The sequence below is a fragment of the Pungitius pungitius genome, chromosome 1 (genome assembly GCF_949316345.1).
Source record: "Pungitius pungitius chromosome 1, fPunPun2.1, whole genome shotgun sequence".
Lineage (NCBI taxonomy): Eukaryota > Metazoa > Chordata > Actinopteri > Perciformes > Gasterosteidae > Pungitius > Pungitius pungitius.
In genome coordinates, this window is record NC_084900.1 from 13,661,956 (window position 1) to 13,678,468 (window position 16,513).

The 16,513-nt window shown below is 43.9% G+C and overlaps 1 protein-coding gene across 2 annotated transcripts; it reads right to left on the bottom strand.

The window, feature by feature from the left end:
* Window positions 1–12,984: 12,984 nt before the first annotated feature.
* Window positions 12,985–15,882, bottom strand: mrgbp (MRG/MORF4L binding protein). 2 transcript variants are annotated; one of them, XM_037480753.2, is made up of 5 exons: window positions 15,649–15,882; window positions 14,896–15,017; window positions 14,720–14,801; window positions 14,401–14,475; window positions 12,985–14,229 (listed from the first exon to the last, which is right to left on the bottom strand). In XM_037480753.2, the coding sequence occupies exons 1-5, from the start codon at window positions 15,788–15,790 to the stop codon at window positions 13,985–13,987; spliced, it is 666 nt and encodes a 221-aa protein (XP_037336650.1). In that variant the 5' UTR covers window positions 15,791–15,882; the 3' UTR covers window positions 12,985–13,984. The 2 variants fall into 2 exon arrangements, with proteins under 2 accessions (XP_037336650.1, XP_037336649.1); XM_037480752.2 differs by having other exon boundaries at window positions 14,720–14,807.
* Between the last annotated feature and the right edge of the window lie 631 nt (window positions 15,883–16,513).

The window sequence follows — 16,513 nt, forward strand, 5'->3', positions numbered from 1 at the left end:
GTAAATACGGGAGGAGGGGAGGTTTGCACGCGCACACGCACTCATTGTGTGGCCAAAAGTAGGTGGACAGAAGCTTCTTTCATAGGAGGAATGATGTGTTCACCTCATTGGAGTTAAGGATAATTCCACATTTTTTTACAGATGTATTTACCAGAAATTTGAAAATTGTCCTTTCACAACTTAATATATTTTCGTATTTCACAAAGGGTTCTTTTTGCAAACTTGTGGAATAAAGCGGGCAAACCTTCAGGTTGATGCACGTGATGAAGACGAAGAGAGAAGTTCTCTCATTCATCTGCGTAGTATCTGCAGGCGAGCTAGCGTTAGCTGCACGGCTACACAGCACAAACTAAGTGAACACATGTCATCAAAGCACACAAACGGTGAGTCACATGGGGTTAAGACTGATAGTCATCATCTTCATCCTGTTCTATCTTCTCTGGCTTAAACTTTCACGTTAGTGTTATGATTCGGCCATGGGCAAATGCAAAGAATGAGGCCTTCAGTTAAAGATTTCCGTTTCACTGTCGTCTTCATTTGTTGCCTCAATCACATTCACAAAAAACACCTCCAATTGGAGCTAATGGATCCCAATCAGTCAACGCAGTGCATCTTCTCAGTCAGTCCTCCTCAACTACAAATGATTCAATGATTCTGAACAGAACATTTAGTTCTTAAATAAGTTCGAAATACTTTAGATCACGCAGCTGGAGGAGGATCCAATGTGAGAGCGGAAGAGCGGGCGCAAAAGGGGGAGAAAACACGAGGGAGGGGAATCGGGGGGGTAAGGCACATTGTAATGGAGCTGTTGGCAGAGCTCCTGGCTCTTCATGGGTATTCATGTAGCTGGTGGCTTCAGTTAAATGGAGCGAACACAGGGAGTCGAGGGGGGGGGGGGGGGGGTGCCGAGTTTCAACCAAACAAGGAGTTCCTGCTGATCCCAACGGACCCACGTACAAGATAAACGGGATCACAGCGTTACGTTATATCACGTTATTCACATTATATCACGTTATATCACGTTATTCACGTTATATCACGTTATATCACATTATATCACGTTATTCACATTATTCACGTTATATCACGTTATATCACATTATATCACGTTATTCACATTATATCACGTTATTCACATTATATCACGTTATTCACGACTTTCTGAAGGGCGTTTTTCCCATACGATTACTTCACATGTCAATATAGTTCCATGACCTGTGTTTTTATCTTCATATTTCATCACAGAAGAGGAATATTATGCGGTGAAAAAGCCACAATTCTTTCACAGATTTGTGTTGTTTATTGTTCATATATAGTTCATATGTTCTCGCTATGTTGATGAAGTTTAATATTCCTTTTAGCCCCGTTTTTGGTCTCCAACATTAAAATTAGCTACTAAAGGCTCACCGTGACTGACAATGTAATTTGTGGTATGCTGGATTCTGTGGAAGTGTGACATGATGACAGTGATGACTTTGAAGGAACAAAAAGAGCAGCGTAATCTTTGTATTCTGTCTGAAAGCCTTCATGAAGCATTCAAATAAAAGAACTCAGAGAATGTAAATAATTTAAGACATAAAAGGGTCGGACCTAAATGGAACAATCGGTCACTTAAAAAAACGGCACACAGCATATTTGTGTTTTCTCATCTGATCGCTGGCTTCAGAAGCCTCAAAACTCCGGGTTTAGTGTTGGGATAAAAACGGCTGGGTTAAGGTTCAGAAGACAGCCATTGTGTTGTCATGGTTACCGAATAGAGGAGCTAACGTGGGCTGTCTGGTAGGAGAGCCGGAGCAGAGCGTTTCAGTGAAGGCCCAAACAAACCTGGAAGCATCCGTACGATCCACACTTCATACATGAGATGAGTTGGTTTGGAGTTACCTCATACCTCAGCCTTCCACTTTAGTTAGAAAAAAAATGCAGCTAGTGGTGGAGCTCTGATTTTGTCTTCAGGCCCCAAGAGATCACTCTCCTGCCCTTTATGAGGATCGTCCTCATGGCGAGCTGCAGCCATCGTAGCTGGTGTGATGGTGGCCTCCATGCTCTCGCAACCTGAGGATCTCAGTGTGTAGCACGCCAGGTGATTCCCAGCATGCACTGCAGACGGCGGATGTGGAAATGCTCCAGAGATTGCACATGGCGGCTATAAGCGGCCGAGGCTTCACAGCTGGGGAGGAGGGCGGTGATGCAGACAGCTTGATACCCACAGATTTAAGTTCCTGTTCTTGGACCTAGCTGTCCATGTTATTGTCCTCAGAGAGGATACAGATGGTACTAGAGACAGGCACACACACATATTCACACAGAGAGATAAGGCATTGCAAAGTCTCCGCTGACGGCGGGCTGCATGCACTCCGGCGGCGGGACGCACTGGACGCCCCCCGGCGGGGCCGCAAGTTTGACATATCGGCCCAAGCCCTTTTCCTTAGAACGATTTCACCGCTGAAAGGAACAAGGAGCCTGTGTTTGAGCCAAAAACGGCAGCTGTTGACGTCTGCATTCGGCTTTAACATTAGTGTCGCTACACACAAGATGTTCACTTGGACGACCATACAGATGTTGTTGACTGATTTGTCATTCTAGTTAGCAGTTCAGTAGCTAACAGTTGTGCCTGACCGCTATCACTTTGTGAAGACTCCATTTCCTCCTGATGTGTTGACGCTTGACAGGAAGTTCACTTCCACATTGATCACGAATTTCCTTTTTTTTTTTAAAGTTCTATAAATTGACGTTAATTTTGAATCTATTAGTCTGAACTGGAGCCAGTTTTTGTCTTTGTTCAAATAAATTAGTGTGATGGCCACAGTGATGCTAATAAGGAAGCTAACGCTAATTTATTGTGATACATGTCAAACGTCAGATTGATTGAACTTTATTAAAATCTAATATAGATTTCTGATATCATCTTTATCAGCGGGGAAAAGCTGGAAATAATCTGTGTTATAACAAGTGTTCCCGCTGCTTTCTACACACACACAGACGCACACAGACACACACACACACTCTCTCACCAACACATTGACGACCCCCCAACCCGCCTGTCAGAGGAAGCTTGTTTCTATTCAACGAGCTGCAAATTAGTCTGACCCTTCAAACCCTGCGCACACACACAGACACACACACGGACACACAGACACACACACACACGAACACACAGACACACACACAGTCATAGCTCTCTGGCTTCTCTCTCACTCGCTCTTTCTTTTCACTCCGCTGTCCCACCCTGACACAGAACTTCTGAGAGACCACACAGACACACACGCACGCGCTTACACACACACGCACACATTAGATAGAAATGAAGTGAGGGGAAGACGGTCATTAACTACACAAAAGAAGCAAAAAAGGGCATCAGAATGGTTAAAAGCAGCTAATCCATCAACATGTGAGTAAAGATGGAGGGATAGGAGAGGATGAGAGGGAAGGAGGGAGGAAAGGAGGGGACATGGGAGGAGAGGAGGGAAGGAGGGAAAGCAGGCGTCATTAAAGTAACTTCATCACAAATGGCTCCTACACATAATTTAATAGTGATGACAGCATTGTTGTTACTTCCTGTTTCTGCTCTCAGAGCTTATTATTTATGTTCAAAAACAGGAAACAGGAAGTGTGAAAGTGTCCGTCGTGCTCAATAATTATAACCTCCTTTCTCTGCCCCCTCAGCTCTCGTTATTTTCATTTGATAACAAGCTTTGTTTAATCCTGAAACCACACTTTCAAAGCTCTTCACAGTCTACATTACGATTCATTTTGACCAAACAGTTAATCAAACCTACAAAACACTTCATACACGTCTCAAAATGAGCTGACAACAGATCAGCAAACATGCAACTCATAACACCTAAAAAACACTAGCAACAGGGAGCATTACATCAATCAAGAACTGTTATTGAAAGTTTGAATGAATTCACATACAAACATTATTTCATTATAGAATAACAGATGTTTAATTTATTGAATGTACTAAAGTATACATATGAAACCATTTGTTTTCCTGCACATCTCCAGTGTGAGGCCACACAACACAACAATACTGTACATGTATTGTAACATGTTGTTTTGACAGAGAATTTGTACTATTGACGTTTTACTATTAACTGTTGAGCGGTGCAGCCACAGTCGTCTACACACACCTAACTGGGAATAGTATTTAATTGCTTTCAGACAAAATTAATTCAAGCACCACATTTTCTAAATCCACAACGAGCTCATTTTGAGAGTGAAGTGTTTTGTTGTTGGTTTGACTTTATATGATATTGATCTTGGGAGTGAAACTGTGAAGAGCTTTGAAAGTGTGGTTTCAGGACTAAACAAAGCTTGTTGAACAGTTGAAATAAACTATAAAGATGACAAACTTTGTTTAATCACCTCAGACTCTGTGTTTCAAACTTTGCTCTAAAAAAGTTGCCAACAAACTTAAAAACTAAACTGTCTTCAGCTGTTACTAAGCAACCGGCTATACCACTATGCAGTGTGTGTGTGTGTGTATGTGTGTGTGTGTGTGTGTGTGTGTGTGTGTGTGTGTGTGTGTGGATCGTTGAGCCTTTATCAATATTTCACCTCGTCATCACAGGGTCAATGCGCCGGTGTGTTTTAACGTGTTTTACTAGTCTAGTGGGGACATTGGGCTGATCACACCTACATTGTGGGGACTCGTTTCATTGTGCTTTTAATAGATATACACCTTGTACATCTATTAAAAGCACTTTGAGGTTAGAATAAGATTCAACTTTAACTTATGGTTAATGTTTAGGAACTAAAATAAAACCTTAAGATTAGGCTAAAGGCTGTGAATTAAAGGTTAGGATTAGGTCCAGCTTCAGTGACACTGAAACGCAAAGCAGTGTCTGCTGACTCACCTGAATCCCACACACACCTAACTCAGCAACATGTGTGTCTGTGTGTGTGTGTGTGTCGAGGCCTGAGCCCAGCAGAGACTCCGGTATAAGACCTTTCAAAAGAAGCAACAAAACCTGGAAGAAGAAATGAAATCGACGACCAATAAGTCGGTAAATGAATTGATCGCATCCACCAGTTAAAACACAAGTAAAACACACATCTTAGCATTCACATTAAAATGAAGCAAAGATGTTGTTGGAAAAAAACATATATACATAAATATATATAAACATCTATTTGGGTGAAGAGCTGTTCCTTGAACTTCAAACCGCTTCAGCTTCAAAGGCCTCAATTGAACGCTGGCTTCAAATATTAATAACTTAAATCAATACTTGTGACTCACACACACACACACACACACTCCTCAGTGTGTGTGACACACACACACTCTCACACACACTGAGGCTCTTAACCCTCTAAACTCAAAGCAGTTTCAGTAGTTTTTGTCAAATTCTTATGTTCCTCTGTGGTCTGAAGTTCTGCTGCTTCATGGAGACAAGTAGAGGACTCATAGAGGATCAGGACTAGACTGAGCCTGCTTCTCATAGAGGATCAGGACTAGACTAAGCCTGCTTCTCATAGAGGATCAGGACTAGACTGAGCCTGCTTCTCATAGAGGATCAGGACTAGACTGAGCCTGCTTCTCATAGAGGATCAGGACTAGACTGAGCCTGCTTCTCATAGAGGATCAGGACTAGACTAAGCCTGGTTCTCATAGAGGATGAGGACTAGACTAAGCCTGGTTCTCATAGAGGATGAGGACTAGACTAAGCCTGGTTCTCATAGAGGATCAGGACTAGACTGAGCCTGCTTCTCATAGAGGATCAGGACTAGACTGAGCCTGCTTCTCATAGAGGATCAGGACTAGACTGAGCCTGCTTCTCATAGAGGATCAGGACTAGACTAAGCCTGGTTCTCATAGAGGATCAGGACTAGACTAAGCCTGCTTCTCATAGAGGATCAGGACTAGACTAAGCCTGCTTCTCATAGAGGATCAGGACTAGACTGAGCCTGCTTCTCATATAGGATCAGGACTAGACTGAGCCTGCTTCTCATAGAGGATCAGGACTAGACTGAGCCTGCTTCTCATAGAGGATCAGGACTAGACTGAGCCTGCTTCACATAGAGGATCAGGACTAGACTGAGCCTGGTTCTCATAGAGGATCAGGACTAGACTGAGCCTGCTTCTCATAGAGGATCAGGACTAGACTGAGCCTGGTTCTCATAGAGGATCAGGACTAGACTAAGCCTGGTTCTCATAGAGGATGAGGACTAGACTAAGCCTGGTTCTCATAGAGGATCAGGACTAGACTAAGCCTGGTTCTCATAGAGGATCAGGACTAGACTGAGCCTGCTTCTCATAGAGGATCAGGACTAGACTGAGCCTGGTTCTCATAGAGGATCAGGACTAGACTGAGCCTGCTTCTCATAGAGGATCAGGACTAGACTGAGCCTGCTTCTCATAGAGGATCAGGACTAGACTGAGCCTGCTTCTCAGGACTAGACTGAGCCTGCTTCTCATAGAGGATCAGGACTAGACTAAGCCTGGTTCTCATAGAGGATCAGGACTAGACTAAGCCTGCTTCTCATAGAGGATCAGGACTAGACTAAGCCTGCTTCTCATAGAGGATCAGGACTAGACTGAGCCTGCTTCTCATAGAGGATCAGGACTAGACTGAGCCTGCTTCTCATAGAGGATCAGGACTAGACTGAGCCTGCTTCTCATAGAGGATCAGGACTAGACTGAGCCTGCTTCTCATAGAGGATCAGGACTAGACTGAGCCTGGTTCTCATAGAGGATCAGGACTAGACTGAGCCTGCTTCTCATAGAGGATCAGGACTAGACTAAGCCTGCTTCTCATAGAGGATCAGGACTAGACTGAGCCTGCTTCTCATAGAGGATCAGGACTAGACTGAGCCTGCTTCTCATAGAGGATCAGGACTAGACTGAGCCTGCTTCTCATAGAGGATCAGGACTAGACTAAGCCTGCTTCTCATAGAGGATCAGGACTAGACTGAGCCTGCTTCTCATAGAGGATCAGGACTAGACTGAGCCTGGTTCTCATAGAGGATCAGGACTAGACTAAGCCTGGTTCTCATAGAGGATGAGGACTAGACTAAGCCTGGTTCTCATAGAGGATCAGGACTAGACTGAGCCTGCTTCTCATAGAGGATCAGGACTAGACTGAGCCTGCTTCTCATAGAGGATCAGGACTAGACTAAGCCTGGTTCTCATAGAGGTTCAGGACTAGACTAAGCCTGCTTCTCATAGAGGATCAGGACTAGACTAAGCCTGCTTCTCATAGAGGATCAGGACTAGACTGAGCCTGCTTCTCATATAGGATCAGGACTAGACTGAGCCTGCTTCTCATAGAGGATCAGGACTAGACTGAGCCTGGTTCTCATAGAGGATCAGGACTAGACTAAGCCTGGTTCTCATAGAGGATGAGGACTAGACTAAGCCTGGTTCTCATAGAGGATGAGGACTAGACTAAGCCTGGTTCTCATAGAGGATCAGGACTAGACTGAGCCTGCTTCTCATAGAGGATCAGGACTAGACTGAGCCTGCTTCTCATAGAGGATCAGGACTAGACTAAGCCTGGTTCTCATAGAGGATCAGGACTAGACTAAGCCTGCTTCTCATAGAGGATCAGGACTAGACTGAGCCTGCTTCTCATAGAGGATCAGGACTAGACTGAGCCTGCTTCTCATAGAGGATCAGGACTAGACTGAGCCTGCTTCACATAGAGGATCAGGACTAGACTAAGCCTGGTTCTCATAGAGGATCAGGACTAGACTGAGCCTGCTTCTCATAGAGGATCAGGACTAGACTGAGCCTGGTTCTCATAGAGGATCAGGACTAGACTAAGCCTGGTTCTCATAGAGGATGAGGACTAGACTAAGCCTGGTTCTCATAGAGGATCAGGACTAGACTAAGCCTGGTTCTCATAGAGGATCAGGACTAGACTGAGCCTGCTTCTCATAGAGGATCAGGACTAGACTGAGCCTGCTTCTCATAGAGGATCAGGACTAGACTGAGCCTGCTTCTCAGGACTAGACTGAGCCTGCTTCTCATAGAGGATCAGGACTAGACTAAGCCTGGTTCTCATAGAGGATCAGGACTAGACTAAGCCTGCTTCTCATAGAGGATCAGGACTAGACTAAGCCTGCTTCTCATAGAGGATCAGGACTAGACTGAGCCTGCTTCTCATAGAGGATCAGGACTAGACTGAGCCTGCTTCTCATAGAGGATCAGGACTAGACTGAGCCTGCTTCTCATAGAGGATCAGGACTAGACTGAGCCTGCTTCTCATAGAGGATCAGGACTAGACTAAGCCTGGTTCTCATAGAGGATCAGGACTAGACTGAGCCTGCTTCTCATAGAGGATCAGGACTAGACTAAGCCTGGTTCTCATAGAGGATCAGGACTAGACTAAGCCTGGTTCTCATAGAGGATCAGGACTAGACTGAGCCTGCTTCTCATAGAGGATCAGGACTAGACTGAGCCTGGTTCTCATAGAGGATCAGGACTAGACTGAGCCTGGTTCTCATAGAGGATCAGGACTAGACTGAGCCTGGTTCTCATAGAGGATCAGGACTAGACTAAGCCTGGTTCTCATAGAGGATCAGGACTAGACTGAACCTGGTTTTCATAGAGGATCAGGACTAGACTAAGCCTGGTTCTCATTTCTGTCTTTTTATGTCCAATAATCTCCTTCAGTCTGAACATCCTGCTTGAACCTCGTCATCACGTTGAGAACGTTAGACGGACAACAATGAGCTGGTGACCACGGACACACACACACACCCATCAATATTCATCCTGATGCATTTGATGATGGAAAAAATCAATAAGGATTCAAATAAAGTCCAAACTGCTTCTCATCATCAGAACATACGTTCTAATTGGCTAATAGACACATGACATCACTGTTATTAATGTAAAGACTCATCCATATGAATCTATTCTCTTCTTCCATAAGCTTTGCTGTGACTTAAACTTGATCTCATAATTAACTCATTATATAAACAATTATGTTCGATTGTTTTATATTATTTTCAGTTGAACACAACACAAAAACAACATCTTGTGTCACACACACAGCTTGTTTATCTTTACATCTAAATGACAAAAGCTGCCAAATTTATGAAGGATATTTAAGGCCCACGAGACGCAGGGGACACATCAGCACCTCATGTCCCGGTCACATCGTCCCCTGCTCTGACAACCTGTTGCCATGAGTTACCGCCCCGTACCCCCACCGGGGGGGGGGGTGGGACGGGGGTCACCATGACAACACAAAGAGCCGCTGGTGACTCGATGGAGAGCGAGGTTCAGCCCCCTGACATCACGCCCAGGTTCTCTTTAAGAGGATTAACGGATCGGTCCAACAGCTGCTAGTGGGGCTATGGGGGGGAGGGGGGCGGGGGTTCCGAGGACAGACAAAGCCGGGGTTCGTCCTCTGGGGAGAACATTGAATATTCCACAACTTTGTGGTCATCATCATGATCTGTACTCACGGATTCATCCTCAGGAGACCACGAGCATACGTGTGAATACTTGGATCATGTGACATTATAACCTCCCTGTGATGTGTTCATGGTGGTGCTCTTCTCTCGTGTATGAATAGCGTGTGATGGACAGCTGAGTGGACGTCTGGTCAGACGATGATGCATTGTGGGAAATCAATCCGATCAGCAAACTCAATTACAACACAAATAACCAGTTTACAATGAGAGAGAGACATTCAAACAGAGAGACAAAGAGACAGGGACAGACAGAGGCAAAGAGACATAGTGATAGGGAGACAAAGACAGGGACAGACGTGGGTCTAAATAATAAATGAGTTGTTTATGTCTGAAGCTCTGAACACACAAACCTCCTTTCACTTAAATCAGTCTGAAAAACAAGCAAACAAATCATGACATCAACCTCACACACACACACACAGACACACACACACACACACACAATGTTTGCTCTGGCACCAATAGCCATTGATGCGGTTCAGGATTATACAAAGAGCAGAGTTTGTCTCGTAGATGGAGGCCCTCAGTGTGTCTCGATTTGTGTGTTTCTCCATGAGTGATTGTATTTGTCCCAGTGAGTCTCCCAGAGACACATGTTCTGTTTCCTCTGGTTTCCATTAATGTAAATGAGTCTTTAATAATAAAAACCAAACATAATCCATTAAAGCATTTTATTCTGTCTCACCCGGACGGACAGAAATAATTGTCTCCTCTTTGATTCTCACAGAGAGACAGAGAGCTTCGGAGGAAGGAAGCAGCGTCTTCTCTTCTCTGGAGACCCAGAAGGTGGTGCTGGACCCTCTGGAGTGAAGGGAGGCCCCCGGAAGACCAGGACCAGCACTGAGGGTCCGTCGCAGACGACACTCAGTCAGACCTTCAGGGATGAACTTGTCAAAAGTTCAGAGTCAAAATGGAGCGATTGAGTCCTCAGCTCCTAAAGCAGCGCTAGTCATTAGCATTTGAGCTACACACACACAAGTCTGTCTTTGTACTCATGGTATGCTACACAACAGGAGGCCTGGGACCCCGAGTGTGTGTGTGTGTGTTTCTGCCTGAAGTGTGATTAAAAAGCCCTTTTGTGGTTTTCAGATGCTAATCTTTCTATTATCAGCAGGATAAAGGAGGAGTTTAGCAGCTAAAGACAAACAAATGACTTCTGGCACGCACGCACGCACACACACACACACACACACACACACGGCTAATGAGTGCTTTGCGTGTGGGTTTTTTGACAGAGGCAATATCTAAATTATTCGGCGCTCTCATTTGGCCCGCTGAGGGTTTATAGCACTTCCTGTCGTTTTTTCACATCAAAAGCCCTGCAGCATTATAGTTGACGAAATAGACAAAGAGTGCTTTTATTGTGAAACATGAGCAGGAATGTCTTACGCAGAACTCTGGGACTTTGGCCGACATTAACAGTTTAAAGTTGTCCTGACTGGAAGATCAGGTCCTCAGTGAATCTGTCCCCGCACACGTCCTGCAGATCGTCCTTTCATGTCCTCTCACTTTCTTCTTCAGTTTCAGTTCAATCTCCATCTTCCTCAAGAAGACTAAGGGGAGTGTGCAGGAGAGGAGGTCATGGAAGCGTCTGAAGGTCACCAGCTGGGCCTGCAGAGGAGCCCACGCCACCATCTCACGGTGGTGATGATTGTACTATTCAGCATTTCATTCCCAGTCTCCTTCCACTAACGTCTCCACCCTGGACTGTACATAAGTGGACCATCAAGCTACTCCTCGTCCTACGAAATGTTGTCTCCCCAAAGGTTATTAATATAGAGAACCAATAAATCTATCAAATACTTAAAACAGCTGCTTCTTTCTGCTGGTATCGAAGGATGAGGACTGAGAAGAGTCTTTACTAGACTTTACTGAAAGTGTCACAGAGCACACAACGATGTCATCTCTCCTTTTTGACTAAACACTGACCTGAACTAGTTCATCTTAAGCCTAAAACTAAGCTTTCATTATGCGTTCAGTTGTGGAGGCAAATCCCCACCTTTTTACTGTGGCTCACACACACACTGTGATCACACACTACGTGTGTGTGTGTGTGTGTGTGTGTGTGTGTGTTGGTTGTCAAGTGTGTATTTGTTTGTGAGAGAGAACACGGCTACTTACTTGTGTACATAATCCAGTTTGAATAAACATGAGATGATTTATGAATAAACATGGGTGGTGAAGAGCACATATACACACACACACACACACATTCCTACAGTACCAACAGTGGACCAGGATTCTCTACTAGTTCTATTAGGGGGAAAAGGGGCACTTGTCCCTCCATCATCATAAAACGACGTTGCATGATGGTCACAGAAGGTTCTTTACACTGATAGAAATGTCATCTGTAAACCAGCTGCTTCCCATTTAAACATCCCCAGAGCTCCTGGAACACCATTCTAAAGTTATGTAAACACCACCAACATGAGACCCGGGTCTCGTTTGCTCGGTGGTCCACTGTTGGTTGGTTGGTTGGTCGGTCACTCTCTCTCTCTCTCACACTCACACACTGCTGGGAACGGTTGGCAGTGGATGAATATTCATGCCGTAGTTCTGTCACCGTTCTCACACTCGATGGCGTTTTTTTCCTCTCAGTCAGACTCTGGATTGACACTCGTCCCCCTAAGCTTCTCTCTCTCTGCCCCCCCCCCCCCTCTTTCTTTTATCATGAAGCCTAAAGGCCTGTTGGAGAAGAGCCGTCGCTCGACCGGAGAGAGGACGAGGTCGGGCTGTGGTGACCGGGGTCAGAGGTCAGACCTTTCTTCAGGAAGTCATCATTTACATCCTGTCTGACCTGATTACTGACCACTTGGTTTACAGACCCGGTCATGACACTTTGTTATTCCTTTTGAAAAATATATTTGAATAATTATGTATATAATGTATGTGCTTAAATCCATGGTATAGAAAGACAAGAAACAATATATAGTTTGTCATTCTAAATAAAATATAGAAAACAGTTTGATATTGATATTCTTATAATTAAAAAATGTTGCCAATGAATAAAAAAAACAAAAGCGTATGTTATAAAGAATAAAAGAATATCAGAACCTTCAGTAGCTGCTGCTGAAGAACAGGAAATGAAGCTGCAGGAGGACGTCGCCCCCTGGAGTCCACGTGAAGACACTGCACCTTTCAATCTTCACAATATACAATTAATCATATTTCGCAGCTTTTCAGTTAAATAAATACAAACTTAATCAATTCAATTTAAATAAACCGAATAGATATAAAATATTTACATATATTCCTTTATAGAGTTTGGGATATGTTGTTTTGTTGAAAATAAAAATTTGCTGAACAAAAAAACAAGTAGCCCTTATTCAGAAAACCTTCAAAATATCAGAAGACATATTAGTACATTATTAACTTAAAAACGTATTTAATTAGTAAATAAACATTTGGTCTTCAATGATTTTAGATTTTCAATTTCAAATATTTATCTGTTAAATACCTAGAGGTACTCGAGTAAAGTACCTCAAAACGGAAAAGTAGCTAATGTACTTTGTTACCTTCCAGGTTTAGTCTGTTGAGGAACAAAACGAGACAAACCGCTCTGAATTTATCTTTAATGACACAAACAGCCTCAAACATCAATAAATTAACACAGAAAAATAAAAAAGACCGCTTTATTTTGGCGGGTTGAAGACGACACTTCCTGTTTGAGACCCTGCAGTCACTTGACCTCAAACTGCACGCAATAAGTAGTAAAGAAACGTACAGAATAAACATACCGAATCCTTTGAGGATAAATGATCAAACACGACAGTGGAGATGTTATTGCATTAAGTTCAACAGTCAAAGAAAAAATTAAAATAAAACCCCTTTAAAACTATTAGAAAATCAGAGCGACTTCAAATTGACAACGTCGGCCGCTAATAAAAACACAACTATTGCGCACGCTCAGGGGGGAGGAGTCAATTCCTCGGCACGCAGCCACAGAGGCAAAGTACCAGGATGTAGAGCGGCTCGTTTAATATTCACGCAACCTTAGCATCGGCGCTAGCAACCTTAGCATCGGCGCTAATGGAAGGTCAGTCACACGATGACTTGTAAGAATACAATCTTGTATTTCCTAAATATTTGTGTTTTTATGAAGTAAAAAAAAAAATTACTGAAACAAAAGGAAAAGTAGAACATTTAATGGTTTACCAAAAAATTAAATAATCTGCCTCTCAACTCACCCGGGAAAACATAACTAACCTCTGCAGTGAGCAGATTGTCTGGCGGCCGTGTTGCATTGTGGGTGATGTAGGCGCCTGCTTCCAAGGAGAGGACCTCTGTGGTTGTGTTGCATCGGTTTGATCCTCACAGCTGGAAAACTACAAGTAAACAATAAAAAGAACAAGAAGACACAAAGCTCCTCCTCCTCTTCTTCTTCTTCTTCATCATCACCCGGCCTGTGGGAAGCACACGATGAGGTGGTCTCGTGACGCACAGCATGAAGGTTTGACTCCTGTGACGGCAGATTCTTCCTCTCCTTCTTTTTCTCTTGTCGCTCTGACTGCAGCTGTCCGTCTGTCCACTAAAACGGTCTCTCTCTGTCCACCTCTCAGGTGCGTCTCCTCTTGGCCCCCCCCGGACTCGCTGGGTTGGAGGACGACAGCAGCTTCTCGGCCGCTCGACTCCTCTTCCTCTTCTCTGCTTCCTTCGCCCCCCCTCCTCCTCCTCCGCCGCCTCCTCCTCCACCTACTCCACCCGGTCCTCCTTCACTCCCTGCTTTGTCCTTGTCTCGCTCTCTCTCCTTGTCGCGACCACTACTCGCTCGCTCTGACGTCTTCAGCGATGAGTTGCTGCCTGGGCACCGAAAGGACAGACAGGAAGTGATATAACAAACGTCATGAGGGAAGGTTTAAAAACAGCAGATATAAAAACAAAACAAAGGACTTCTGACTCTAAGATCGCCTTTGAATCAAACTATGTAAACAAACTAATGTTTGTAATGTAAACAGGATGTCCTAGATGTACCTTCTTCATGTGTAGCTGGAGGTTCTCTCTCCATCCGGAACTCCTCTTTGGTCTCCTCCTCAGAGCACAGCTTCCCTGAACAAACAGAAACATTTTGAGTCAAGTTCAGGATACTGATGCTGTATTGAAGAAGACTTGAAACCAGAGACCATAAACTCATGTTTACAATGAGGGAATAAATCAAGAGAGAAGTAGAGTCATGTTCTCATAGGACCAGAGGAGTCGCCCCCTGCTGATCACTACTAGGATGCAGCTTTAACACACACACGCTTAATTTCTCTATTTGCATCAAGTCTGACTAAATCAGCTGTCGTCTCACCTTCTTTCACTTCCTGGATGATGTCATCAGGCAGAGAGAAGCTCTTCTCTGTGTTTGGAAATGGCAGGATCTCAGACTCGTGCTGCATCTCTCACGCACACAGACACACACACAGTCAGCTTATGCTCGGACTACGTACGCAGTGTGTGTGTGTGTAGGTGTGTGTGTATCCTCACCAGGGCCTGCATGTCGTACATGGTACCCAGATGGTCCCAGATGACGGACGAGGAAACCTGCCGTCCGATGTTCTGACTGAACTTGTCTCTGATGCAGATCATGTGAAAGTGACGGTTCACTCCTGAAGACAGAGTAACACACACGCAGAACCTGTGATGCAACATATCAAGCGTCACAGCCATTAAATCGATCATCTCATCAATCCCGCGGTCCTTGAACACATTAGTTCGTAAGAAAAATTATCTTTAAATTGTGATATTTCATGAAAAACATCTTATTCTTCATGACTGAAATGAAATAACAATAACCTGTATGTTTGTATGTGTGTGTGTATATATATGTAGAAACATGCATTATCATTATGTTATGACAGCTTAAAAAGACAACTGACAATGGTTCCAACACGTCAGTACTTCTACTGGTATAGTACCAGCAAGTAAAGTGACTTTTGGTAATAACTGGTTACTTAAGCTGTAAATTTTATCCAGTACCATCGTTATTTTCTGGTCGTTGTTTTCATTAGGGTCATATCTATTGTTATTGTTCCTCGGCGAGAAACTTCCGGTTTGTAATCACTTAAAAAAAACAAATGACGTCACAACAATCCAAACTACACCAACACGTAACATTTCCTGGACCCTGCAGGACTCCGAGGAGCCCGCGACCCGCGGATTGAGAAACTGCGGGTTTAAACGGGCCGTTAACGGCCACATATGCTAAAGTGCTAGCAGAGTTAGCGCCCCCCCACTTACCGACGGGCTTGTGTCCGATCATCGCGTGAAACAGACAGACCTCCACCTCGTGGCTCCAGACCACCGAGTCCTCCCCGGAAACCAACCCGGAGTCCGGGGGCTTCTCGTCAGGCTGGTTCAGCGTCACGTCAGCCTCCCCCATGTTCGACAGGAGAAATGAGCTCTCGAGTAAAAGAGACGGGAGGATGAGCTAACGCTGCTACCAGCTAGGAGAGTCTTCGCTTTAGCTCCGCCCTCCACCGGTGGCCGGAAACACTATTCCACATCCGGGTGTCGTTTTATTTTATTTCCAGAATAAATGTTTTCAGGGAAGGAAATCTGTGAGGAGCTTTAATTTTGACATCAACACGTTATGTTCTAAACAATATAAAAAAGATACGTCAATTAACTAATGTTTATATTCATAATCTAACAACGTTTACAGTATTTTCAGAATAAATGTATCCAGGGATAGAAATCTGTGTGGCGATGTGTTACGGTCTGATATGAATGACTCCACTACTACTACATAACATTGTTTTTTGAAGGGGGGGGGGCAGTTAAGTCACAAGCAACAAAGAACCATCTGAGCACTTTGCCACATTCCTAACACTTAAAATGTTTAAATGGTAACAATGACTTCCTTCTCAAAACACTTAACGTAATTTAGATTCTAAATAAGGAAATAATGAACAAAGCAATGTTATGCATAGGATTAACTCTCCACTACATATAGTTAAAACAAACTTGGTGTGGGAAACAATGTGAAAAGGGTTAAATATAAACTTTATACTAATTTGCATTTTTCTTTAATTAGAACGTGAGATTTTAGCAGTCTGAAAAAATTATACTGAATAGACAACTTTTCATCTGAAAAGGAACCGAA

What these genes read in the sequence shown, in the direction of transcription:
- mrgbp (XM_037480752.2), bottom strand. Translation starts at nt 15,790, where the DNA reads ATGGGGGAGGCTGACGTGACGCTGAACCAGCCTGACGAGAAGCCCCCG. An exon ending in TGTACGACATGCAGGCCCTG is followed by an intron (nt 14,808 to 14,895) that starts GTGAGGATACAC and finishes TGTGCGTGAGAG; the next exon opens with ATGCAGCACGAGTCTGAGAT. An exon ending in CATCCAGGAAGTGAAAGAAG is followed by an intron (nt 14,476 to 14,719) that starts GTGAGACGACAG and finishes CTGTTTGTTCAG; the next exon opens with GGAAGCTGTGCTCTGAGGAG.